This window comes from Labrus mixtus, chromosome 8 (assembly GCF_963584025.1).
Source record: "Labrus mixtus chromosome 8, fLabMix1.1, whole genome shotgun sequence".
In the NCBI taxonomy this organism is placed as follows: Eukaryota; Metazoa; Chordata; class Actinopteri; order Labriformes; family Labridae; genus Labrus; species Labrus mixtus.
In genome coordinates, this window is record NC_083619.1 from 18,866,145 (window position 1) to 18,891,373 (window position 25,229).

Sequence of the window (25,229 nt, forward strand, 5' to 3'; positions counted from 1 at the left end):
TCAACAGCAATAAAAGTGGTGGCATATGGGACATAGCATAGGTAGACGCTAGTAGCATACTTTCATTGTTGGCTACTGCACTTTTGTAAGTGTTGTCCAAACCACTAAACAGAGCCCCATTTAAACCTCTTAAAATGTGTGCGGCTATTCACAACACGGTTGATTTGGGCTCACCATCTGCAGGAGGGTGTTGTGTTGCATCTATTTTCTGCTGGTGATGAGAAGTTCACAGTTGCTAAGATGGTCCCTCACTTACTGGACTACATAGGCACTTTGGCTTGTGTGACTTCCCTTGGGAAGAAATTGAAGTGTTGAAGGTTTAGTTTGGCTGTTAATCTCCCTTCACTCCTATAATGAGTACTGAGACACTGATGTACTTTTTTTTTTGTTTATACCAGGTACATGGATGAAATAAACAGAATAAAAATACATATATTATAAGCTGCATGTTAATGATAACAGTCACGAAAGCACACCATCACTGGCACTCATTTGTCCCTTATACCTAATTTAAATCAAACAGAAAGAAAAACATATATGTCTTTGTTTATGGGGATAATTGGTGAATACTGACTGAATAAACTAGCACTACTACAATTATATATTTCTTCATCAACAATGAACAGAGGGAAAAAAGCTGTAGAGCATTTTTTGTCCAAATAAAACATTCTTCTTTGTTTACCTTAAATGTAATATGGATTATTGCACTGTACTTGAATAAATGAATTGCAGTGTAAGGGAAGTAAGGCACATTCCCTTGAAGACAACTTATCAAAGCTTAGGTCTAAATTAGAAGCTTCATTTACTTTGTTCAACCAAACTATGTCAAGTAAATTAAGTATTTTGGTAAATATATTCAACTGCCAAGCTGTAGACAGACCTCTGGTCATTTGGTAGATACATAACAGGACATATTGCTGTTGTTTTAAAAGTGAATTTGACTATGAGTGATTTATTGAACCTAGTGGGCGTACTCATAACTCAAAGTGGAATTCCTTACGTTTCAGCACATGTAGATTTTATAGACTGTGACTTTGCCGTAGAGCATGCACGTCATTCCTATGTTTAACACTGTTGGCTCAGATCCAAGGTATGGAGATGTATGGAGATGTACGTAGTTTGAAACTGTAACAGTCATTTGTGCAGAGGAAAGTTAGAAAAATTACTAGATTCAGTCTTCCATCTCCAATAATGTCCAATGCAAAGAATCTCCCATGATTGGTGTTGAAATTATGAACTTAATCTTACATTAACACATGTATATATGAACATTTTCAGCAACACTGGATACAATATTATTGTATTTTGCACATCATAGCTCATTAACTCTAGAATATTATTATGTTTACCTACAGGCATTTCCTAAAGCATTTACTTTTATTGATTGCTTATTTATAATACAATGGCATCAAAAACAAGACTTCCGAGGGTGCTGAGCAGTTAGGTCCTGCCCTTAATGTAGAGGTTATAGTCCTCCAAGCAGACGTCCAGGGTTCAAGTCCAACCTTCATCTCCTTTCCTGCATGTCATTCTAAACTTTTCCTTGATTTCCCACTCTATCCACTTCCCTATCAAATACAGGATAAAAGCCCAAAACCTAAATCTTAAAAAAAGGAAACAAAAAACCTGAGATTTGACAGCTGACAATGAAAAACATGTATTTCACTTGGCATATTGTTAATATTGAATCATAAGTTTATGCATACACTTTATGTAAAGCCTAGAGGGTTAAGAGCCTGGGACTGTTGAAAACATTGCTGAATAGACAAGCATTCAGCTCTTCTATTAATGTTACTTTAAATGCACCACACATAAAGATGAGATCAAATGTCTAATATTATAAGTTATATCTTTGACTGGATTTTAAAATCTAAGCTAAAAACTCAGATATTGATGTTGATATTTCGGAAAAGGATCAGTTATATGCTGTTATTTGTAGTTGATAGAACGACTACTGTATGGAAAATCTTCACCAAGATTTGAACCCAAGTAACTGGCTTTTTTTTTTCCATTGTGTCAGAGCCGAAGGTTCCTTTCAGAAGGAAGCTGCAGGATGTGGAGGTACAAGAGAAAGCTTCAGCTACACTGCTGTGTGAGGTACCTGTTAGTTCCACCCTGGCCAACTGGTTCATGGAGGAAACGCGGCTGGAGCAGAGTATCAAATATAACATGGCGCAGGAAGGCACTCTGCGTCGTCTCACCATACACAACGTCACCACAAATGATGACGGTGTTTATATCTGCGAGATGAAGGAGGGCAGTCGCACTGTGGCTGAGCTAACTGTCCTGGGTATGACTTAAATGTGTTACTTTCTTTCTTGCCTGTTTATTTATATGTGCAATTATTGCTTTGCTATTATTACAATACCATATTTAAGAGTATTTATTCATATTTTTTATTGAAAGTAAATGTCCTCTTATTATCCCAGGCAACATCACGAAGAAGCTTCCCCGAAGGACAGTGGTTCCCGTCAGTGATACCGTCATCTTCTGTGTGGAGCTTGAGCATCCCTGCAAGGACGCCTACTGGACCCGCAACGGCGAAAAGCTCAAGGAAGATTCACGAATTTCCATTGCCTGTGTGCTCAGACAGTACACACTAACCATTAGAGATTGCCAGGCAGATGACTCAGGAGAAGTGGCCTTTGTGGCTGGAGACTGCAAGACTTCCACTCGATTCTCTGTCACTGGTGAGGATAAAATATACAAATTGAAATCTGTTGATTGTCATTATGTCTAAAGAAGAAAAAGTGTCTTATTATTTCGTACCCGATCTGATCACTTATATGTGAGTTGCTTTTACCTCAGAGTTGCTTTTACCTCAGAGTTTCACAGAATGATGGTATTCATTATATGTTCACAACTGAAAAGAATGATCACCAACTATCATTTAAGTAAAAAACAGATAGAAAAACTCAACTGTCTTTTTGTTCACTACAATCAATCAATACTCATCACATGATTATCACTCTGATTGCTCAAGCTGCAAGAAAGCATCCTCCCGATCCCCCAGTCGATGCCGTGGTGCAGAACAAGACTGACTCATCCATCACGCTTCAGTGGTCTCCTCCTGACAGTGACCGCCCTGTACCCATCAAGGGCTACATTGTGGAGAGGAGGAAGGTTGGCACTCAGACATGGCAGAGATGCAGTGCTGGAGAAAGCCTTGTTTCAACGGAGATCACCATCAGCAAGTTCACAGAAGAAGCAAGCTACCAATTCCGTATCTCCGCTATGAATGACTTTGGCCAGAGTGCTTACCTGGAGGTGCCTGGAAGCTTCTACTTGGGTAAGACTTTTTTCTTTGCACTCATGTGATGTTGCTGTAACACCCAAGTGGTCTTTTTCCTCATGTCTGGTTTTCCTCATCGCCTCCAGAACCCAGTGCTGAAATCAGGAAAGGCTTGATGAACAGCACTGCAATCAATGGAGAGGAGTTCTCCATCTCCGTGGAGCTGTCCGCTGTTTGTTCTGGATTCTGGTCTCTAAACGGCCGTCTCCTGCGCAGCGGAGGCGACTACCTCATCACCAGATCCAAAAACACACACACTCTGCTCATCCGTGTCGTGACCGTGGAAATGAATGGAGCTGAAGTCAAGTTTGTGGGTGGAGGCTCGCAAAGCAGTTGCATCCTGTCTGTGAAAGGTATGCACTTGTAGTCAGTTAAAATCTCGACACAAAACCTACTCTAATCAATGGCACTATTGTAGCACATTTGCTTTTCTTTATTCAAATTTAAGGCCAGTCATTAATTGAGGTCTGTTGGTATTGACTGTATTTTTGTGTGAGAAACAAATCAGTAATGCCTTCTTACCTGACATTTGTTTTAGCTCCTTCTGTTAGGTTCACTAACAAGTTAGCTCAGCTCGGGATGGTAACCTGCAGTGCCCAAGAAACTGCTCAACTGACTGCTGAGGTGTCGGATTATGATACACAGGTTTGTGAAGGGAACATACATAATCCTACTGTGTGCCAATTTCCCACAGATAGTTTTAATGTACCTTTAACTAAAAAAACACACTTAATGCACTACATAACCGTCATGCATAAAGAGAGTGTTATTGACAGACTCCACACATGTATATAAAGTGTGTGAATATGTGCTGGGGTGAGCCTCTGGCAGTCCCTAGTAATATTGACAGACTTAATTTACAGATGATATTTTTTAGGTAATAAGAGGTGAAATTGATGTCCTTCATTTCTGGAAAGTTGTGCATGACATCCATTATAAATACTGCAGCGCATTTACCACCTGCTTTCAGCAGCCTGTAAATGTTTCACTCTTAACTGTGCGTGGCTGTTAGCGCCGGTGTTTGTGAATTATATTGTTATAGCAGCTTGATTCATTTGCACAGGTTTAAGGGGCACAAAAGCCACGCAATCTTTCTGGGAATCAGGCGCTCAGTATTTTCCTAATTTTCCAATCCATGTAATCATCAATCAGAGAAGTTATTAAATAAGACAGATTTGTACCTCTAGCTTTTAATCCATCATGTTTATGTTTTTTTCTCCAGGTGGTTTGGATGAAGAATGGGCGAGAGCTGAAAATGGGAAAGAAGTATGAATATCTGACTGTAGACCGTAAGAGGACTCTGATGGTGCACAATGTTACAGAGGAAGACGTGGGCATCTACGAGTGTGTTTTAGCTGATGACAAAATGTCCCTGCAACTTGCTCTTAAAGGTACACACAGTTGGATAGTAACACTTTTTTTCAGTGATATTAATTTGTCTTGCTGAGTGGAAGAAGTACTGCCCCAAGCACATGTAATACAGACAGTTTAACTCAGAGCATTTGTTATGTTACATGCTCTGATAGCTTCTATAGCATGTGAATTTGAGCCATCAAACAGACCAAACTTAAATATAAACCCCTTCAGAGGAATTTAAGTTAATGTCACCAATTTCATTGTGCTGCTGTAGCAAAGAAAAGGCACATATATATATTTTCTTCACGAAAACATAAATGTCAATTGACAAATCATTAATGAAAAAGTCTTGACTCAATGACTTCTCTTTTTCTCTAAGACGAACCTGCCAAGTTTCTGAACAAAGCCCGAGGTCCCATGGGATTGACATCTTCCCTTAAAGGAGATCTGGAGCTGAGCTGTGAGGTTTCTCCAGCCAGTGCTGCTGTTGTGTGGAAAAAGGATCAGGTGGAGATCACTGAGGACCAAAGAACTTGCATCGTCTCCAAAGGGACGCAAAGGAAACTCATCATCAAGGCAGCCAAGAAAAGTGATGAGGGACATTACTCCTGTGAGACAGCAGCCGATAAAGTCACATTCCAGGTCAAGATAAAAGGTGAGACTCACTGATGCTTTTGTTCAAAACTCGACCCACAACTAAATTTCTTCATCTTGCTTTTTCCAGAAACTCAAGCTGTAGCTGCCTTCTCAAACAAAGAGTCTGTCCAGAAGGAGGTGAAAGCAACTCTCTCCCGGAAAGCCACTCTGAGCTGCAACGTTTCGGATAGTAAGACAGAGGTGAAATGGTATAAAGACAGCAAGTTGTTGATATCCAGCAAGGTGATGTACTCAGAAACAAAAGGCAATACTCGTCAGCTGGTGATTGAAAAGGTGGAGAAGAGCGATGCTGGAGAGTATACATGTGAAGCTGGAGGGGATAAGCTGGTCTTCAAGATAGTCGTGTCAGGTAGGACCGCAGGATTAATTACTAATCATGGATTTTAAAATCAATTTTAAAAGATTGTGTCCAACAGTGTGAAATGCTTTTAACAAGAGTTAAGGATTTAGCACTGTCTGTTTGCCGCTGCTTTTTGACACATTAGGGGGATGCAATCATAAATGTATAAAATGTATAAACTAGCTAGCACAGCTGAAAGAAAAACTGGTGCTCTACCAAACCTTTTCTGCATAAAACTTGGGCTCCGGAATTTCTGTTCCATGTGTGCAGTAAGTGGATATAATTAGGCTTTTTACGTCATCTGGCTTATCAACCAAGGCTGTTGCATACTTAACCAAACATGCTGCACCAAAACTTCAGAGTTCTGATGGGGTAGCTCCTATATTGACACTACGCTGCTTCCTCTAACCAAAATGCACATTTAATTCAACAATAAAACAGCAAATATCCGTCAGGTCATTACAGTCCACAGTAGACTGATTCTTTTGGCATTTGAAGCAGACAGTTCAATGACTCTTGTGTTGGCGAGAGTTACGTTTGTGCTCACTGTGTGTCTTATGCTCTGCAAATCCGATGCATAATGCCACAGGGGAGGGGCTGCATTTATCATCACAGCAGTCAATCATCACATTTTCTTGGACACATATCAGCATGATAATAACAAGCTGAAACTGCAGAATGCAGGGTATTTTAATGTTTGTGTTTGCCCCACGTCCCATCTGTTCACATGGAGGAGGTGGAGTTTATGACCTATACTGCAGTTATTCAGTAAATGGAGCTTTAAATCTTTGGGCTTCACTTTAAGGTAGTTGTGTGTTGTCCATCTTCTTATACAGTCTATGGTTTCTTAACATTTAGCCACAAAAGGATCTTTTGAGTTCCACCATGAAGTTTCAATATTAAATTCTAAATCTCAGGATAAAGTTTGTCCGGGAGAGTAAATAATCGCTTTTTTGATAAAGTTACCCTGAAGAATGTGTACATTAGATGTCTCCAATAAGTTTCAGCGATCAGTCTTTATCTATAGATCTCATAAAAGCACTGTATTTCCTATGAATGTTACCTACAGAGGCCCAGTCAGCTTTCTCTAACAAGGAGTCTGTCCAGAAAGAGGTGAAAGCCACCCTCTCAAAGAAAGCCACGATGAGCTGTGAGGTAGCTGATGCAAAGACAGAGGTAAAATGGTACAAGGACGGCAAGCTGCTTACTTCAAGTAAGACCATCCACACTGAGTCTCAAGGCAAGAGTCGTCAACTTGTGATTGGCAGCGTAGAGAAGAAAGATGCTGGAGAGTACATCTGTGAGGTGGGAACTGAGAAGCTCGCTTTTAGGATGAATGTTACAGGTAAGAGAGAGTGAGATTTATTTGATTTTTTTTCACTTTTTCACTTATGTGCTCTGAAAAAATATAAACTGATATTTTCCCTGTCATGCCTGCTCCATTAGAGGCCCAGTCTGCCTTCTCTAACAAGGAGTCTGTCCAGAAAGAGGTGAAAGCCACCCTCTCAAAGAAAGCCACGATGAGCTGTGAGGTAGCTGATGCAAAGACAGAGGTAAAATGGTACAAGGACGGCAAGCTGCTTACTTCAAGTAAGACCATCCACACTGAGTCTCAAGGCAAGAGTCGTCAACTTGTGATTGGCAGCGTAGAGAAGAAAGATGCTGGAGAGTACATCTGTGAGGTGGGAACTGAGAAGCTCGCTTTTAGGATGAATGTTACAGGTAAGAGAGAGTGGGATTTATTTGATTTTTTTTCACTTTTTCACTTATGTGCTCTGAAAAAATATAAACTGATATTTTCCCTGTCATGCCTGCTCCATTAGAGGCCCAGTCTGCCTTCTCTAACAAGGAATCAGTAGAGAAGGAGGTGAAAGCCACTCTCGCCAAGAATGCCACCCTGAGCTGTGAGGTAGCTGATACCAAGACGGAGGTGAAATGGTACAAGGATGGCAAACTGCTCACTACCAGTAAGACAATCCATACTGAGACCAAAGGCAAGAGTCGCCAACTGGTGTTTGACAGCGTGGAGAAGAAAGATGCTGGAGAGTACATCTGTGAGGCTGGGACCGAGAAGCTCGCTTTCAGGATGAATGTGACAGGTAAAATGGAAGGGATTTCTTTAAAATGATATCACTTGACTTGTTAGGTGCTTGCTAACAAGAGTTAAAATAGCATCTGATGTAATCCATGTCACGTCTGATCCATCAGAAATCCAGTCAGCCTTCTTCAACAAGGAATCAGTACGGAGGGATGTGAAAGCCACTCTGTCTCAGAAAGCCTCTCTCAGCTGTGAGGTAGCTAATACCAAAGCAGAGGTGAAATGGTACAAGGAGGGCAAAATGCTGACCACCAGTAAGACAATCCATACTGAGTCCAAAGGCAAGAGTCGTGAGCTGGTGATCGACAGTGTGGAGAAGAAGGATGCTGGAGAGTACATCTGTGAGGCCGGGACTGAGAAGCTGGTCTTTAAAATTCAAGTGGAAGGTAAGAAAAATTTACTTTGTTTAATAACCACCAATTGAACTCAAATCCTTCCTTTTAGCATTGTTTGTAGATAGCGCAAGTTAATTTTTTAGGTAGTATTTTGTACAAAATAAAGCCTTGATGGTTTTTATGTAAAGTTCTTGTTTAATTAAATTTCAGTCTTTAACATGAAGCCTGTCAATTAAGGTAAAACATTATATTTAACTTCCATGTCATTATACAACAACGTATTTCAATTACTTTTCTATAATGAGATATGAAAGAGTAGTATGAAACTGGATGATACTTTGTGCTTTGTGCTTGTATTTATTTACCTCTAATTTGTGACTGCAGTGTTGGTTGCTCCAGATATGAAAATTTAGCATGTAATTCTTAAACACCTCTGGTCCAATGTTGGTTTAGATTCCCTTGATGCCGTAGGATGATAATTAAAATTGTAAAAATAATGTGTTTCTTTTATAGTATGGACTTCTGCACTATGTGGATTGATTACTTGTTGCAGTTGTTAGCTGAGGCAGCTCTGGTGTCTTGTGGTTCCGTTGTTGGTCAGTTTCTGGTCAGGGTTTTGTCTTTTTTTTGCTGACTGAATTATTTTTAATGTGTAAGGGGACTCTTTGGCAACATCCAATTTCCAAATAGCTTTTTCTTTGCAAATTCAAAGAGAAATGTCCTAAATATGACCTGCTCTATTAGAGCTTCTTCGGTTGCATTTGTCCAAAGGCTTGTTTGAGCTATGGAGTCATTTTTTGTCTGGATGTAATTCTTTACAGCATCTTCTACAGACATCCAGGCTAAATCCACTTTCCTCGACAAAGAGACTGTCCAAAAGGAAGTGAAAGCAACCCTCTCCCAGAAAACCACAATGAGCTGTGAGGTAGCTGATATCAGGGCAGATGTAAAATGGTACAAGGATGGCAAACTGCTGAATCCTAGCAGAGCAGTTCGCATGGAATCGAAGGGAAAGATACGTCAGCTGGTGATTGACAGTGTCGAGAAGAAAGATGCTGGCGAATACTTCTGTGAAGTTGGATCTGAAAAAATGTCATTTAAAGTACAGGTGACAGGTATGAGGAGTCAAATGGAAGCGTGTGGTATTTGTGCTTATTTTTCTGAATTTTAAATGTCTGTCTGCTTGTCACTGAATTACAGATGAAGTGAAATAACAACGACAGCTTCAGTTGAGGGTTTTTCTTTTGGTATTTGTATTTTGTTGGGTGTTTTGCAGTTGCTCTTAATGTGGCTACAGAATATACAGTTGTAGTTTACTGGTCCTGGCTGCACATTTGTCCAATCTATTTAAACACTGTTGATGGTTTAATTCTATTAGCCATACTTCCTGTTTATATTTTGGCACGTGTCTCATTAAAACAAGAGCTGATCAATGTTTTAATGAGTTGTATTAATATGAAGGTGGTCAACGCCATAAGGTTCTCCATGATCACTTTTGCAGAAAGCCAAGCCAAGTCAGCCCTATCTAACAAGGAATCGGTACAGAAGGAGGTGGAAGCCACACTCTCAAAGAAAGCCACTCTTAGCTGGGAGGTCTCTGATTCCAAAGCAGAGGTGAAATGGTACAAGGATGGAAAGCTTCTCACGACTAGTAAGACAGTCCGTGCAGAGGCGAAAGGCAAGAGTCGTGAGCTGGTTATTGACAGCGTAGAGAAGAATGATGCTGGAGAGTACATCTGTGAGGCTGGGGTCGAGCAGTTGGCTTTTAAGATTCAGGTGGCAGGTAGGAGGGAAAGGATTTTAGCTTGTTTTTCTCTAATGTATAACAGATTCTGTTTTATGTTATTTGTAGCATTATGTGTTTCTTCCTAGGGTGTTTCTGTTGTTTCCATTCAAACATTTAGTCTCTTTAATCAGGCTGAGATGTTTTTGGTTGACTGATATGCTTTCATTTGTTTATATCCAATTTTTAATTTCCTACGCAGAAGCCCCAGCAGGCTTCTCCAACAAAGAGTCCGTCCAGAAGGAAGTGAAAGCCACTCTATCCCAGAAAGCCACTCTGAGCTGTGAGGTTTCTGATTCCAAGATGGAGGTGAAGTGGTTCAAGGATGGCAAACTGCTGACTTCTAGCAAAGCGGTCCACATGGAATCAAAGAGCAAGACTCGTGAACTGATCATAGAAAAAGTGGAGAAAAAAGATGCTGGAGAGTACACATGTGAGGCTGGCTCTGAGAAGCTTGCATTCAAGCTGCAGATGACAGGTAAAGCATGTTTTCAAGATATGTATAATTGCTTAAAATTGAGAATTATCTGCACAACATACTGGAAAACTTTTATATAGTTTCAGATGCAGCTGTCAAGTTCCAGAAGAAACTTGTCAAGGACACATGTGTTGTCCAAGCATGTGAGAACATAGTTTTGACCACTGAGCTGACGTCAGAGAGTGGCAGTGTGAAGTGGTTTAGAGATGGTGTAGAGCTCAAGGAGGACAGCAAGTATGAAATGAAAGAAGAAGGCCTTTCTCGTACCCTGATAGTGAAATCCACAGAATCCAGGGACAGTGGATCATATTCCTGTCAAACTGCTGATGACAAACTGGAGTTTAAAGTTCAAGTTAAAGGCAAGTCATAGAAATGACTCTAACATTTCTAAATGCTTTGTACATCCTATCAGATGCCAGATTTTGTTTTGATCTGCCATGTTTTCATTTCAAATGCAGCTTTGAAGTTTGTCGTCCAAATGAAACCTGCTGCAGTGGAGTTGGGCGGTACGCTTAGCCTTGTGTGTGAACTGAATCAAGCGTCGGGGGATGTTGTCTGGCGGTGTGATGGTCGTGAGATTAAACCTGGAGGCAGGCACTGTATCAGGACAGATGGTGCTAAGAGGGTGCTCACTGTGACTGGCATGACCAAACAAGATGAAGGAGAATATTGCTGTGAATGCAGAAGTGACAAAACCTCCGCAAAAATCACCTCAAAGGGTAATTGATCATTTAATGTAACTAAAGAAATCAAAGTTTTAGGGTATAAAACTTAGGGTAAAATCCTTTTCATTTAGCCTACTTCAATTTGGTGTGACTTTCTTCTTCCAGCACCCAGAGTTGTGAGGCTCACCAACAAATTGAACAATGTGGCTGCAATGGAGGGAAAGGATGCCATCTTCAAGTGCGCAGTCAACCCGGCTGATGTCAACGTTAAATGGTTCCACAACAGTTTACCTGTCACTGCTGGGCCAAAGTATAAGATTGAGCAAGGTGGGGGCAGTCACTCACTCACCGTCACCTCTGTTACCCAAAAAGATGCTGGAGAGATAAGCGTTGACGCAGAGGGCAAAATCTGCCAAGCTACTCTGCAAGTGCAACGTAAGAATTGATTTTCTCTTGAAACTTTTGTCTTAATTTTGTTGAATTGAATTTTGTCATGACCTTTTTTGTATTTCTTGTGTCAAAATTAGATGAGCCTGTGACCTTTAAGAAAAAGCTAGAAAACATGACAGTGGAGGAGCAGAGTGAAGTCAAGCTGGAGGTGGAGCTCAGTAAGCCGTCAGATGAAGTGAGGTGGATGAAGAATAGCGTAGTAGTGCAGCCTGCAGGAAACATGGAGATTCGCGTGAATGGAGCTAAGCAGGCTCTGGTCTTTAAGAGTGTGACTCATGCTGACCGAGGCATCTACTCCTGTGAAACCCTGGATGACAAAACCCAGACCAAACTCAGTGTGGAAAGTAAGTAATCCACAATTTCATTTTTTTATAAAAGATACAATTCACAGTATTTTCCAAAATTGGATTGGATATAAATTGTAAGTTAAAGATTGGGAACCATTGCAACACACATATTTATTTCTCCTTACCTAGTGAAGAAGATCAAGGTCATCAAAGGCCTAACAGACACCAAGGCACATGAAACAGAGACTGTAACTCTGGAGGTAGAACTCAACCAGGCCGATGTTGAAGGCTCCTGGACTAGGGATGGGGCCAAGTTAAAGTCAGGGGGAAACTGCCGAATCACAGCTCTAGGAAAGAAGCATGCCTTGACATTTTCCAATCTCAAGAAGGATGATGCAGGAACTATTGTCTTCCAAGCTGAAGGAGTGCACATTTCAAGCAAATTGTTGGTCACAGGTAAGGGCTGTGTCTTGTTTGTAAATTAGGCACCTTGTTAGGCATTAGGCAGACCTTACCTATATTTTTGTACAGCGACACAACAAGACGATTCAGTTTTGTACAATTTGAACCAACATGTGCTATTTCTCCAGAACCCCCGGCTATGATTTCAAACCCCATAACCGACGTCAGTGTTCCTGAGAAGGAGAAGGTTACTTTTGAATGTGAAGTGTCTAGAACAAATGCAGATGTTAAATGGTTGAAGGTAAGAAATAATTTTATAACTAAATAATAGCTATGCTAATGTTACTGAATATAATATTTTGAAAAATTCTTGATATGCAGAACGACGTGGAACTCAAACCAGGGAAAAACATTGGCATCCATTCCTTGGGCCGAAAGCGTTCTCTGGTCATTAACAAATGCACCCCTGAAGATGCAGGCACCTACATCTGTCGCACCAGTGATGACAACACCTCTGCCAAACTCACCGTTCATGGTAGTGCTAAGTTAAATCATGAAGCCCAAAAATCAATCATGTATTATTTACTGTAAAGTATACCAAATTCAATTAAATACAAACATCTTTAAATATCTTTCCCCCCGCAGCTAGAGACGTTAAGATTGTTAAGAAGCTGGAGGATGTGGAGGTGATGGAGAAGGAGAGTGCTGCTTTTGTCTGTGAAATCTCACATGATGAAGTAGAATGCCAGTGGTACAAAGGAAGTGCTAAACTCAAAGTTGGGGACAACATCAAGATGAGACAAGAGGGTAAAGTCTTGAGAAATAATAAAACCTGTGTGATTTACTTACTTTATTTCCATGAGATGTTTCAGGATTCACCTGAATAATGACATTTTGTCTGGAGCCCGACCAACTAATTGGCCAGCCGATAATATCGGCCGATATTAGCGTATCAAGGGACTATCGTGTCAGCTAATTTTATAGCAGACATGGGCCGATATTACTAGATTTATTTACCAGTCAAATAGCATTTTGTTTGAGTTTTATTGTATTAAACTAGCAGAGTGTGCTATTTAGATTACAATAAGCATCATCACCCTCCAGAATGTTAAGCGGTGATGTAAGTACATGTGCAGTTACTTTCCAGTTGAGTGACCATCTTGTCTTTCTTTTACTGTATATCTTTTCCACAAGTGTTTGACAATAAATGTGTATATCTATATTTATCTATCTCTAAAGATCGAACATAGATCAAAGAAAGATATCGGCTAATTTATCGGTATCTGATTTTTTTCTTTCTAATATCGATATCAGCCCATAAAAAAACAAATTGGTCGGGTCCTAATTTTGTCACTAAAAGCTGTATTTCATCCCTAATAGGCAGAACCTATGTACTGCTGTTTAAGTCCGTAACCCCAGAAGATATTGGTGAGATAAAGTTCACAGCTGAAAAGACCTCTTCAACAGCTAAACTGAAAGTGAAAGGTAAACAATGACATGCTGCTACTGTGCATATATTGTTGCATGCATAAGCTAACCTTTATGTTACAATGTTTAGATGTGGTTGCAAATGGATTATTTCCAACTGCTGTGACAAAAGCTGTCAGAGGAATCCAAATGAGTATATAGCTCTCTATATATAAACAGCTTAAAGAGATCATTCTGACACTTTTGATGTGATGGGAAATCCAGTTGCAACTTGCATCTGCATTGTTGTGCCTCATTGAGGCCTGATGGCAAAGGGAACACCACAAGCCCGGGTTTAGAATTATTACAGGAGGTCAAAGCTATTTCAGAATGGGTAAAAAAAAAGTCTAAATTTTGTTCTAGGTACAATCTCTGTGACAGATTACTTTGCTATCAGTTGACCATTATCTGCTCTAAATTGCGCCAACATGCTCTTTTTTTTTCTTGTTCCTGTGTCAATGCCTAGCTGTTTGCAATCAGACGGCAACTCATATTCTAACAGGCATGACATTTACTCCTATTTAAATACGTTTCTTTTCAAAATAATTGCTATCTGCTGTAGCTTTTGCAAAAAAAAAAAAAAAATGCTCTAACTTATGCTGCATCAAAAGCAGTTATTCTCTGTTGCATATTTCTACTATTTACTTTGGCCATATATTTTTTTATTACAGACATTGTCTATCATTATTGCATTGAGGCAAGGGCTTTGGCAAGGCCTCAGTGTTACCTGATACATGCTAGTTTTCATTGATTCGGTGTTATTGTCACTGTAGAGCTGCCTGTGAAGTTTGTGAAGAAACTCAGGGATAAGATAGCGATGTTTAAGCATCGTGGTCATCTTGAATGCCAAGTGTCACGAGCCAGTGCAAAGGTGAAGTGGTACAAGAACAAGACTGAGATCAAACACGGCAAGAAGTACGAGATCAAGAGTGAAGATGTGTACCGAAAACTCACCATTAACGATGTGGATTCCGGGGATGAAGATACGTATACCTGTGACGCCACTGATGACAAGACATCCTGTAAACTACTTGTGGAAGGTAACATCATGAAAGATGACAAAGGTTGAGTTCAAGAATAGTGTGAGGTTTAGCATTGTATTATGGTTCACTGATATGACCGAGTAGATTGCATTCTCAAAAATGTACACAAAACAAGCCATCAGACTCATAGTCAATGAGGTATCTGTCTGAATCTATAAATGTCTGTCTGTCTACTTTATCTATTTACCTGATGACATCGTTCTATCTGTCTGAACTAATTAAGTAGTATACTAATGGGAAGTAAGGGAAATTACATTGACCTATTTTGGGGCCATATTGGGCCTTTCAATTAATTTATGTCAGATTATTAAAGAAAAGTGTGTTTCAGTCAACACAGTGATTTGGCCTTTTCACTAAAGACATTTGGACTTGTCACACTAGAAAATTACAGACGTACATAATAAAAGTAGTAATAGCTGAAATGTATTAAACTGCTCTGGTTTCACAGTCCAGACATTGTGTAAGCTACCTTTCACTGTCACATTGTCAGTGTTTATTTTATTTGTGACAAGTGTGATATTATGACTTTAACAAGTCAAAGTGAGTTATGTATTCCTTCCCGAGCATTTCCATTCAGCCAAAGCAGAATACAATACAAAGGCTTTAGGATAGGACAATAACATAATTGTTGTTGCAATGGATTTACATGTCCTTAATGTGCTCTGCATGTACAGCAATTGTGTTATATTTGTCTTTATGATTTGTGTGATGTGTTTTTTTTTTAACCTATTTAAAACAGTTCTATAATGTTAAACTGCATTTTTCATTATAGTGGGCAATGGTATTAGTAGCACCCAACATTGCGAAGTAACTCCTGAATTATCTGTGTTGCTGTTTGTCTGGCTGATAAGTAAAAAACAATGTAGTAAGTTCATTATATAGAAAACTGGCTCAACCATGACTGCATCAGAGTGCTTACAATTTGTCTTTGAATTGTAAAATGTCCGGACCAGGCAGTCAATATGTTGGTTAGTTTAAATATCCCAAATAACAAAGATCTAGGTGATCTGTATGTAGATGTTCATATTAGGTGATCGTTATCGGTAATTAGATTCCCAGGCTCAAATGGGCATACTTTTACGCATGAACATTTCTAAAGAATAATGTAGTTTTCTAAAATAAGTTTCCAATCGCTTTTAATGACACAATTCAAAGGGGCTTAATTAGGTATTATTCATAATCAGAAAGATCAGAAAGTATTAGAGGTCAACATTTTAAAGGTCCTTTATTGAAAAACAACGTTTTCATTATTTTATGGAATCACATCATTGACTTCTCACTAACCCATTCCCTCTTCATAACCCTTCCAGAGCAGTCCATCAGCATTATAAGGGAGCTTAGTTCTGTAGAAGTGACAGAACCATTTGCAGCTGTTTTCGAAGTTGAAATCAGTATGGAACTGGTAAAACCTCCAATATGGACTCTGAACGGAGTCCCCTTAAAGGAGAGCGTTGATGTTGAAATGGAGAAGGAGGGGACTCTGCATCGTCTCACTTTGAAAAAGACCAAAGCATCGATGACAGGAACGGTGCAGTTTACAGCTGGGAAGAGCAAATCCTCAGCCCAGCTCACGGTCAAAGGTACAAGTGTTTAACCGCATTAATACAACAGTTGTCCACAATAATGATTCTACCGTGATGATGTGTTAGCATCTGCATTCTATTGAGTGAGTCTAATCACACACTTTGACACATTTAGAGCGTCCATTGGAGATTGCAGAGCCCATCAAGGATGTGAAGGCGAAGGAGAAAAGTTCAGCCATACTCTCCTGCAAGTTCTCTGCCTCACCCAAAGAGGTTAGGTGGTTCAAAGACCAGGTACCTCTGGCATCATCAGATAAGTATAACATGAAGCAAGATGCTACAAGGGCCCAGCTTACCATTCAAAGGCTGACTGAGGAAGACAGTGGACAGTACAGCTGTCAGTCTGGACCTGCTGAGAGCAAAGGCACACTCACTGTGGAAGGTACAATGTGGCCCTTTAAATAACATACAAAAACAGCAAGTGCAGATTTTATAAAAAATGAAAATAACATTGAGAGGCTGTAAAAAAAAAAACAGGTCTTCAGACTAGAATGTTCTTGTTTCTTTTGTGCAGTGCGTGAAATCAAGATCAGCAAACACTTGGCTGACACAGAGGTTGATGAAGACAGTGATGCAGTGTTCACATGTGAGATAAACTATGCAGACGAAGAGGTACAGTGGCTTCTGAATGACAAGGTGCTCTTTACTAATGAAGTGAACACTATCAGTCATGATGGGAAGCTTCACAAACTCACCCTGAAGAACTTAGCGCCTCAGGACGGTGGAACAATCACCTTCCAAGTCCGTAAGGTGAAAGAATCAGTGACACTTAAAGTTAAAGGTAAGGACTTTGATGCACTACTTTTACAATATTGGCACTGGCTGTGAAAATCCGACCCTTACAGTGACTAGAGGAAATATCCTTCAGCGTTTCTTTACCGTATTTTCCCCTCCAGAGAAGCGTGCTGTGTTCCTCAAGTCTCTAGATGATGTCATTGGAGAGGAGAAAGGCATGATAACTCTGGCATGTGAGGCATCCAAGCCCAGGGTCTCACCCACATGGAGAAAAGAAGGTAAAGTCTTGAAGGCTGGACCAAAATATGAGCTGCTTCACACAGGCAAGTCTTTGGGACTGATCATCAAGGATGTCACCAAAGAAGACGCTGGGGAGTATACCTGTGATCTTGGAACTGAGGTTTCTAAATCAAAGGTCACTGTTAGAGGTTGGTACTGTTGTCTGAAACACAAACTTCTAAATGATTTTCACCTCACAACAATGATATTGTGTGGCATCACCAACTTTTACTCTCTATCCCACATTTAGAGATTGGCATTGGAATAACCAAATGGCTGAAGTCTGCTGAGGTGAATGAGGGAGAGGCCTGTAGCTTCGAGTGCATCTTATCTCGTGAAAGCACTGATGAGTGTTCCTGGACTCTTAATGGCAAAACTATTAAAAATGGCGATCGCTTCAAAATCACAAGCAAAGGACGCAAGTACATGCTGACCATACAGGATGTTACTGCTGCTGATGCCGGAGAGGTGGCCTTCAACCTTAAAGACCTGAGCTCCAAAACAACATTAACAGTTGAAAGTCAGTGAAATGTATATTTTTTAAGAAGGCTAAACAAAGTCACAAAGACATTACTGTACTTAAATAAGGTGTCTTTCTTTGTTGCAGGCAAAGCCTCATCGGTGTCCAGAGCACTGCAAAATGTGAGTGCTGTTCAAGGGGAGGATGCAGTGTTTGTCTGTGAGGTAACACAGGCTAGTTCCACTGTAAAGTGGTCCAAGGAAGGCAAAGCCATCAAAAAGAGCCAGAAGTATGAGATAAGCCAAGAGCACAAGGTCATGCAACTGATCATCCATAGTGTCTCTGCTCAAGACTCTGGAGAGTACAGTTGTGAAGTAATTGGAGGGGCAACCACTAAAGCCAAACTTGAAATCAAGGGTAAGACTTAAGAGATTGTATTTACCTTATTCCATTTAATTAGACTTTAATCATTGACTGTGTCTGAGCCTACAAGCCTTTAGTGTATTTTAATTAAATATATTGACAGTGAACTATGTATGAAACAAACAATCCATTAATCTTACAGTTTCATCCAATACTAAAAGCTGCTGGTCCTTTTCCTTTTACAGAGCCAAGCCACAAGTTCACTAAGGTGCTGAAGGACAGCCAAGCAGAGGAGAAGAGCTGTGTGACCTTGCAATGCGAAACTGCACAAACTCCATCCACTGTGGTATGGCTGAAAGGTCACACAGAGCTCAAGGCTGGAGGTCGATATGAGATGTCCCAGAAAGAGGGCGTCTTAACACTCACCATCAAACACCTGGAGGAGAAAGACACTGATATCTACACGTGTGACGTGGGCACTGCCAAGAGCATGGCAAAGCTGACAGTCAATGGTAAGAACTGAAGTAAGCATGTGTTCAAGTGTAGGGTAAGTATGTGTGTTGCAGAGACTTAGACCCTATGCATTATATTAAATTTTTTTGAAAATGAAATGTTACAAAAGTCTTAAGAGACAAAGAAGGTACCATGGTAAGTAATTCTTAACCACCTTGTGCTGAATTTTTTCATTTAAATAATTGTATACATGAGACTTAGTTGACATGATGCATTTAATTGAATATTTTGAAGGACTAACAGGACACTCTTTGCAAGGTTTTTGAATTATATGAGATGAATGTTGTGTTGATCTCCATCATAGCTTGGCTTGGTTTTGCTTTCTTCGTGAGTTCTTGGTTTTTAGGGGGGAACAAAAGTTTGTATGAATTGTTTGAAGGTGAATCTGTGTAGTTTTTGAGGTTTTGCTGTTAGTCCTCTGGATCCTATGTGCTGTGGTGCTTAGATCAAACCCTGCTGCATCAATTATGGCTATTTACGTAATTCTAATCTAATCTCCTGCATTTTCCAAGTTAAAATTAGTTAGTTTGTTTTGTGAGTGACTCTAATGTACTTTGCTAGTTTGAGCCATTTTCTATCCTCTGTCACAGGTTTGTGTTGTGTGATTGAGAAACTGTCTGCACAGCCACACGTGAACAGCCTCTGTCAGCATGTGCTAGTATCTCTTTAACTGTCCAAATGTATTGTTTTGACAAGATCAGTGTGCTGCATTAAGACTTTTTTGTTGTTGGAGCTTATCCTTTGTGCATTTGAAAAATGATTGCATTTTACATTATTTTAATGCCAATGTTTTGTTATGTGATAAACTGCACTGTTGTAGAAAATTCTGTATCAAAAGCAACATCGGTCCAATTGTGAATTGAAGCACCACTGCTACTGCCTTTCAAAAGTTACTGTGGCTGATGGAACTACAACTCATTTATCATCCTCGTCACTACTCACTTTTCATTCTCCATCACTACCCAGAAAATACAACTTTCTGTTTTATATAATCAAGACATTGTGCATTTTAATTTTAGCCCTGCCGGCCAGTTTTATTGAAAACCTCAAGAACCAGGAGAAAAACGAAGGGGAGTCTGTGACTCTTTGCTGCAAGATATCTAAACCGTCCTCCAACATTCAGTGGAAGAAAGGCTCTGAAATTCTTACAGCTGGAGAGAAGTATAGGATAAAGCAGAGAGAGTCCTCCTGTGAGCTTCAGATGAAGAACTTGAAGGTCGACGATGGTGGGGAATATTTTTGCATTTGTGGCGACCAGAAAACATCTGCAACTTTGAAAGTCAATGGTATGGATTCGTGAGTTTTTTTCAGCAAAGTTTTAATTCTAAATGTCGCATTTCCCTAGAGGAGTTTCACTATTTTTGCTTTAAATTTGTTTTATTTTAACTTTTGTAAAACTCTTAACCACACTTGATATTTGCAAGTAATGACAACTTGGTTGTACAGCGCTACCGCCAACTTTCATACGGAAACTGGAGAGCCAGGACGCTGAAGAGGGAGCCAGCATTACTCTGCGTTGTGACATCTCTAAACCCGGTGTCCCTGTGGAGTGGAAGAAGGGAACAGAGGTCCTGAAGTCTGGAGAAAAACACCAGATAAAGCAGAAGGAATCTGTGAATGAACTCCTGATTAACAAAGTGGTGCCAGAAGACAGTGGAGACTACATCTGTGTGTGTGGAGACCAAGAGACCACAGCTAGCCTTAAAGTCAAGGGTAGGAGGAAGATTTTCAGAGTCTGAGGATTTGTTAAGCAGTATTTTGTTTACTCGAACCTAGACACGTTTGTTTTGGAGTTTGCATGTCATAGATTTCCAAACATCATTGTTTGTCTTCTGCTTACAGTGTTGAATGTTAAAATGTTTTTGTATTTGTTAATGCACGCCCCTGAATGCTAACCAACCAATAAATCCTCAGCCCAACCAGTGACCTTCAAACAGAAGCTGGAGAGTCAGGAGGCTGAGGAGGGAGCCAGCATTACTCTGCGTTGTGAGCTCTCTAAACCTGGAGTCTCCGTGGAGTGGAAGAAGGGCACACAGGTCCTGAAGTCTGGAGAAAAACATCAAATGAAGCAACAGGCCTCGATAAATGAACTCCTGATCAGCAAAGTGGTGCCTGACGACAGTGGAGACTACAGCTGTGTGTGTGGAGACCAGAAGACTACAGCTAGCCTTAAAGTCAAGGGTAGGAGGAATTACAAAGAGTCCATTTGAGAAATCGTAAAGCCGCTTTTTGTTTGTACAAAATCAAGACATGTTTGTTTTAATGTCTGCATGTCTTAAAGCAAATGATCAGAGAATGTCTTCTGAATTCAGTGCTGGTTTTTTGTGTGTGTTGTATGGTATGGCATGTTACTGTATGCTAAACAAAATGCAAATCCTCAGCCCAACCAGTGACCTTCAAACAGAAGCTGGAGAGTCAGGAGGCTGAGGAAGGAGCCAGCATTACTCTGCGTTGTGAGCTCTCTAAACCTGGAGTCTCCGTGGAGTGGAAGAAGGGGACACAGGTCCTGAAGTCTGGAGAAAAATATCAAATGAAGCAACAGGCCTCTATGAATGAACTCCTGATCAGCAAAGTGGTGCCAGACGACAGTGGAGACTACAGCTGTGTTTATGGAGACCAGAAGACTACAAGTAGCCTTAAAGTCAAGGGTAGGAAGAAGATTATTTGAAGATTTTCTCATTTGAAGATTTATTTTTAAAAGGATTTTCATATACATAATTACACTATGGTTTTTTTTAGGAGGCAGGATGTCATAATTCAGTTATTTATCTTGTCTGGACAACAACCTATCAGTGTTTGTTTAGTTATAGAACAGAGGGTGTTTAATTGACAAAAGCACACATGTGCCAACTGTTGAAGTGAATCTAGATTGCAGGCTTGCTCACTTTCTTTTTCCTCTTGTTATTTTTTATGCAAAGCAATTGTTGAGACTGGCTTGCTTAAACTCATAAATCTAAAACATTTGCACTTATAAACTGCTGGTTTGTAAACCATGCATCAGGTCATTTTGGCAAGGTCTCTTATCTAGTGCTGTGACCCAAAGAAATCAATGTGTCCTTGTTTTTACATGTCTTGCAACTGGTTACTGACCATACACTAAATGCTCAGCCCAACCAGTGACCTTCAAACAGAAGCTGGAGAGTCAGGAGGCTGAGGAGGGAGCCAGCGTTACTCTGCGTTGTGAGCTCTCTAAACCTGGAGTCTCCGTGGAGTGGAAGAAGGGCACACAGGTCCTGAAGTCTGGAGAAAAATATCAGATGAAGCAACAGGCCTCTATGAATGAACTCCTGATCAGCAAAGTGGTGCCAGACGACAGTGGAGACTACAGCTGTGTGTGTGGAGACCAGAAGACTACAGCTAGCCTTAAAGTCAAGGGTAGGAGGAATTACAAAGAGTCCATTTGAGAAATCGTAAAGCCGCTTTTTGTGTGTACAAAATCGAGACACGTTTGTTTCAATGTCTGCATGTCTTAAAGCAAATGATCAGAGAATGTCTTCTGAATTCAGTGCTGGTTTTTTTGTGTGTGTTGTATGGTATGGCATGTTACTGTATGCTAAACAAAATGCAAATCCTCAGCCCAACCAGTGACCTTCAAACAGAAGCTGGAGAGTCAGGAGGCTGAGGAGGGAGCCAGCATTACTCTGCGTTGTGAGCTCTCTAAACCTGGAGTCTCCGTGGAGTGGAAGAAGGGCACACAGGTCCTGAAGTCTGGAGAAAAATATCAGATGAAGCAACAGGCCTCTATGAATGAACTCCTGATCAGCAAAGTGGTGCCAGACGACAGTGGAGACTACAGCTGTGTTTATGGAGACCAGAAGACTACAGCTAGCCTTAAAGTCAAGGGTAGGAAGAAGATTATTTGAAGATTTTCACATTTGAAGATTTATTTTTAAAAGGATTTTCATATACATAATTACACTATGTTTTTTTTTAGGAGGCAGGATGTCATCATTCAGTTATTTATCTTGTTTGGACAACAACCTATCAGTGTTTGTTTAGTTATAGAACAGAGGGTGTTTAATTGACAAAAGCACACATGTGCCAACTGTTGAAGTGAATCTAGATTGCAGGCTTGCTCACTTTCTTTTTCCTCTTGTTATTTTTTATGCAAAGCAATTGTTGAGACTGGCTTGCTTAAACTCATAAATCTAAAACATTTGCACTTATAAACTGCTGGTTTGTAAGTCGTGCATCAGGTCATTTTGGCAAGGTCTCTTATCTAGTGCTGTGACCCAAAGAAATCAATGTGTCCTTGTTTTTACATGTCTTGCAACTGGTTACTGACCATACACTAAATGCTCAGCCCAACCAGTGACCTTCAAACAGAAGCTGGAGAGTCAGGAGGCTGAGGAAGGAGCCAGCATTACTCTGCATTGTGAGCTCTCTAAACCTGGAGTCTCCGTGGAGTGGAAGAAGGGGACACAGGTCCTGAAGTCTGGAGAAAAATATCAGATGAAGCAACAGGCCTCTATGAATGAACTCCTGATCAGCAAAGTGGTGCCAGACGACAGTGGAGACTACAGCTGTGTGTGTGGAGACCAGAAGACTACAGCTAGCCTTAAAGTCAAGGGTAGGAGGAATTACAAAGAGTCCATTTGAGAAATCGTAAAGCCGCTTTTTGTGTGTACAAAATCGAGACACGTTTGTTTCAATGTCTGCATGTCTTAAAGCAAATGATCAGAGAATGTCTTCTGAATTCAGTGCTGTTTTTTTGTGTGTTGTATGGTATGGCATGTTACTGTATGCTAAACAAAATGCAAATCCTCAGCCCAACCAGTGACCTTCAAACAGAAGCTGGAGAGTCAGGAGGCAGAGGAAGGAGCCAGCATTACTCTGCGTTGTGAGCTCTCTAAACCTGGAGTCTCCGTGGAGTGGAAGAAGGGGACACAGGTCCTGAAGTCTGGAGAAAAATATCAAATGAAGCAACAGGCCTCTATGAATGAACTCCTGATCAGCAAAGTGGTGCCAGACGACAGTGGAGACTACAGCTGTATTTATGGAGACCAGAAGACTACAGCTAGCCTTAAAGTCAAGGGTAGGAGGATTGCTGTTTTAAACCTCTACAGTATATTAAGATGGTTCATTGTTATTTATAAAATTCAACTTGTTTAATTATTTTTTATCTTGGTAACTGCAGGAGATCTATCTCTACCATTTGATCACATTAATGATTGGTTTCATCTGATTTTCTGAACTGAAGCACTTGCATTGATTCTCTCGCTGTTTCTCATATTCTGACCGTCTCCGTCTCCTTGCTTTTATGATTCTTTTCTGCTGCCTCATAACATGTCAGCTTTCTCGTAGTATGTCCAACATCAGCTCTGTCTGTCACTTCTTTTACGTTGTATGCGTTGGATCAACATGTTGGATGTTTAAGTCTGAGAGTCTTCTGCGAGCTCTGATATGTTGTACATTTTCTTTACCTCTTTTATCATTTAATTTGGGGTATTGTTGTCAAATTAAAATGTATCTATGCGGGGCCCTAAACCTAGCCACTTCATGTAAGTTCATGTTGTATTGTGGTTAGTGTGTTTCATGGTGTTTGCTGATTCCTGAAATTGTTGTAATTTACAGGGTGTAAGCATTTTGGGCAATCATATCTAGGTTTTAGTTATGATGGTTAAATGTTAATTTTTTCCTCTCAGCTGTGAAGTCCTCTGCTACTCCATCGAGTACTAAACTGGAATCGAAAAGGCAGGAAACCAAAGAGACAATGGGAGGTATGAAAGCAGTAGGGCAATGTGCTGGCTTGACTCTCAGCTTTATGTGCTCTGTCCATCTTGAGAATGGCCTTCGTCTTGTGCAGCCGACCTTTAAATAGGATGTTTTGGGGCCAGTAAAGCATTGACACATGCATTCTTGTTACCAGATTTTAAGGTTGCAGTTGTGTGTGCCTATACTTCTTACAATCACTGGATTGGGTTGCAATGTTCTGTCTTTTTCTATGTGAAATACCTGGCTCAATTTAAACACAGAAAGAAGAAAAAAGAACCCTTGTATTTATGCATGTTAGTAGCCAGTAATAGTCAGAGGATAGCTGTTGTTGGCTTAAGTGTATATGTGAATATTTACTTATGTTTGGCATGATTATTTCTCCTTAAGATGATAATGGACTAGTTTGAGAATATTAAAGGTTTTTGCATTTGCAGTTACAAAGGCAGCCAAGACACCTGAAGCTCCGCCCCTAGCTGCTAAAGACAAGCACAAGAAGCAAGAGATAAATGAGACCGTCAAAGGTATTCTCCAAAGTTTCTTAGCTTCGCTTGGTTAATTTGTCTTTTTGCATTTGCAGTTATCAGCCTGGGCACTGCATTGCTTGTATGGACAAGAAATGAAAAAACACACACCAAACTGGACATTCCCTCAATGCCTTGGCTAATGGCTGGTGCTATGAGTCAGAAACACAGTATTTTATGAATCAGCTCAGTTTACGTCTTGTTGGCTTAAAGAAATGCTCTAAGGCTGTATATGTTTTTACCGTTCTGTTATATTGCTGACATGACCATCTGCCTGCTGGTAAATCAGCCTGCTTTATTGTCACAACAACATCTGTGTGGTCTCCGTGGTCTTTGGCTTATTTTGTTGCATGGAGGCTGGCCTATTGGTAAGGAGATTTTTTTCCACATTGTGTTAATACAGGCAA

The 25,229-nt window shown here is 40.3% G+C and overlaps 1 protein-coding gene across 4 annotated transcripts in view; it reads left to right on the forward strand.

Annotated features, from left to right (window-relative positions):
- obscnb (obscurin, cytoskeletal calmodulin and titin-interacting RhoGEF b) overlaps nucleotides 1–25,229 on the forward strand; it is a 53,937-nt gene that overhangs the window by 3,205 nt on the left and 25,503 nt on the right. For 2 of the 4 annotated variants that reach the window (XM_061044901.1, XM_061044902.1), the window contains exons 3-41: nucleotides 2,021–2,290; nucleotides 2,430–2,690; nucleotides 2,984–3,289; nucleotides 3,379–3,645; nucleotides 3,831–3,937; nucleotides 4,515–4,683; nucleotides 5,028–5,303; nucleotides 5,373–5,654; nucleotides 6,715–6,990; nucleotides 7,092–7,367; nucleotides 7,469–7,744; nucleotides 7,854–8,129; nucleotides 9,580–9,861; nucleotides 10,064–10,339; nucleotides 10,426–10,698; nucleotides 10,798–11,058; nucleotides 11,170–11,439; nucleotides 11,532–11,798; nucleotides 11,931–12,197; nucleotides 12,332–12,444; nucleotides 12,525–12,678; nucleotides 12,789–12,950; nucleotides 13,524–13,628; nucleotides 14,384–14,650; nucleotides 15,964–16,233; nucleotides 16,352–16,618; nucleotides 16,751–17,017; nucleotides 17,133–17,399; nucleotides 17,501–17,770; nucleotides 17,858–18,127; nucleotides 18,319–18,585; nucleotides 19,606–19,872; nucleotides 20,033–20,299; nucleotides 20,501–20,767; nucleotides 20,968–21,234; nucleotides 21,695–21,961; nucleotides 22,163–22,429; nucleotides 22,890–23,156; nucleotides 23,355–23,621. In XM_061044901.1, the coding sequence (XP_060900884.1) occupies nucleotides 2,021–2,290; nucleotides 2,430–2,690; nucleotides 2,984–3,289; nucleotides 3,379–3,645; nucleotides 3,831–3,937; nucleotides 4,515–4,683; nucleotides 5,028–5,303; nucleotides 5,373–5,654; nucleotides 6,715–6,990; nucleotides 7,092–7,367; nucleotides 7,469–7,744; nucleotides 7,854–8,129; nucleotides 9,580–9,861; nucleotides 10,064–10,339; nucleotides 10,426–10,698; nucleotides 10,798–11,058; nucleotides 11,170–11,439; nucleotides 11,532–11,798; nucleotides 11,931–12,197; nucleotides 12,332–12,444; nucleotides 12,525–12,678; nucleotides 12,789–12,950; nucleotides 13,524–13,628; nucleotides 14,384–14,650; nucleotides 15,964–16,233; nucleotides 16,352–16,618; nucleotides 16,751–17,017; nucleotides 17,133–17,399; nucleotides 17,501–17,770; nucleotides 17,858–18,127; nucleotides 18,319–18,585; nucleotides 19,606–19,872; nucleotides 20,033–20,299; nucleotides 20,501–20,767; nucleotides 20,968–21,234; nucleotides 21,695–21,961; nucleotides 22,163–22,429; nucleotides 22,890–23,156; nucleotides 23,355–23,621 (9,753 nt within the window). The remainder of the gene's footprint in view (nucleotides 1–2,020; nucleotides 2,291–2,429; nucleotides 2,691–2,983; nucleotides 3,290–3,378; nucleotides 3,646–3,830; nucleotides 3,938–4,514; nucleotides 4,684–5,027; nucleotides 5,304–5,372; nucleotides 5,655–6,714; nucleotides 6,991–7,091; nucleotides 7,368–7,468; nucleotides 7,745–7,853; nucleotides 8,130–9,579; nucleotides 9,862–10,063; nucleotides 10,340–10,425; nucleotides 10,699–10,797; nucleotides 11,059–11,169; nucleotides 11,440–11,531; nucleotides 11,799–11,930; nucleotides 12,198–12,331; nucleotides 12,445–12,524; nucleotides 12,679–12,788; nucleotides 12,951–13,523; nucleotides 13,629–14,383; nucleotides 14,651–15,963; nucleotides 16,234–16,351; nucleotides 16,619–16,750; nucleotides 17,018–17,132; nucleotides 17,400–17,500; nucleotides 17,771–17,857; nucleotides 18,128–18,318; nucleotides 18,586–19,605; nucleotides 19,873–20,032; nucleotides 20,300–20,500; nucleotides 20,768–20,967; nucleotides 21,235–21,694; nucleotides 21,962–22,162; nucleotides 22,430–22,889; nucleotides 23,157–23,354; nucleotides 23,622–25,229) is intronic. The other 2 variants (XM_061044903.1, XM_061044904.1) reach the window with 2 other exon arrangements.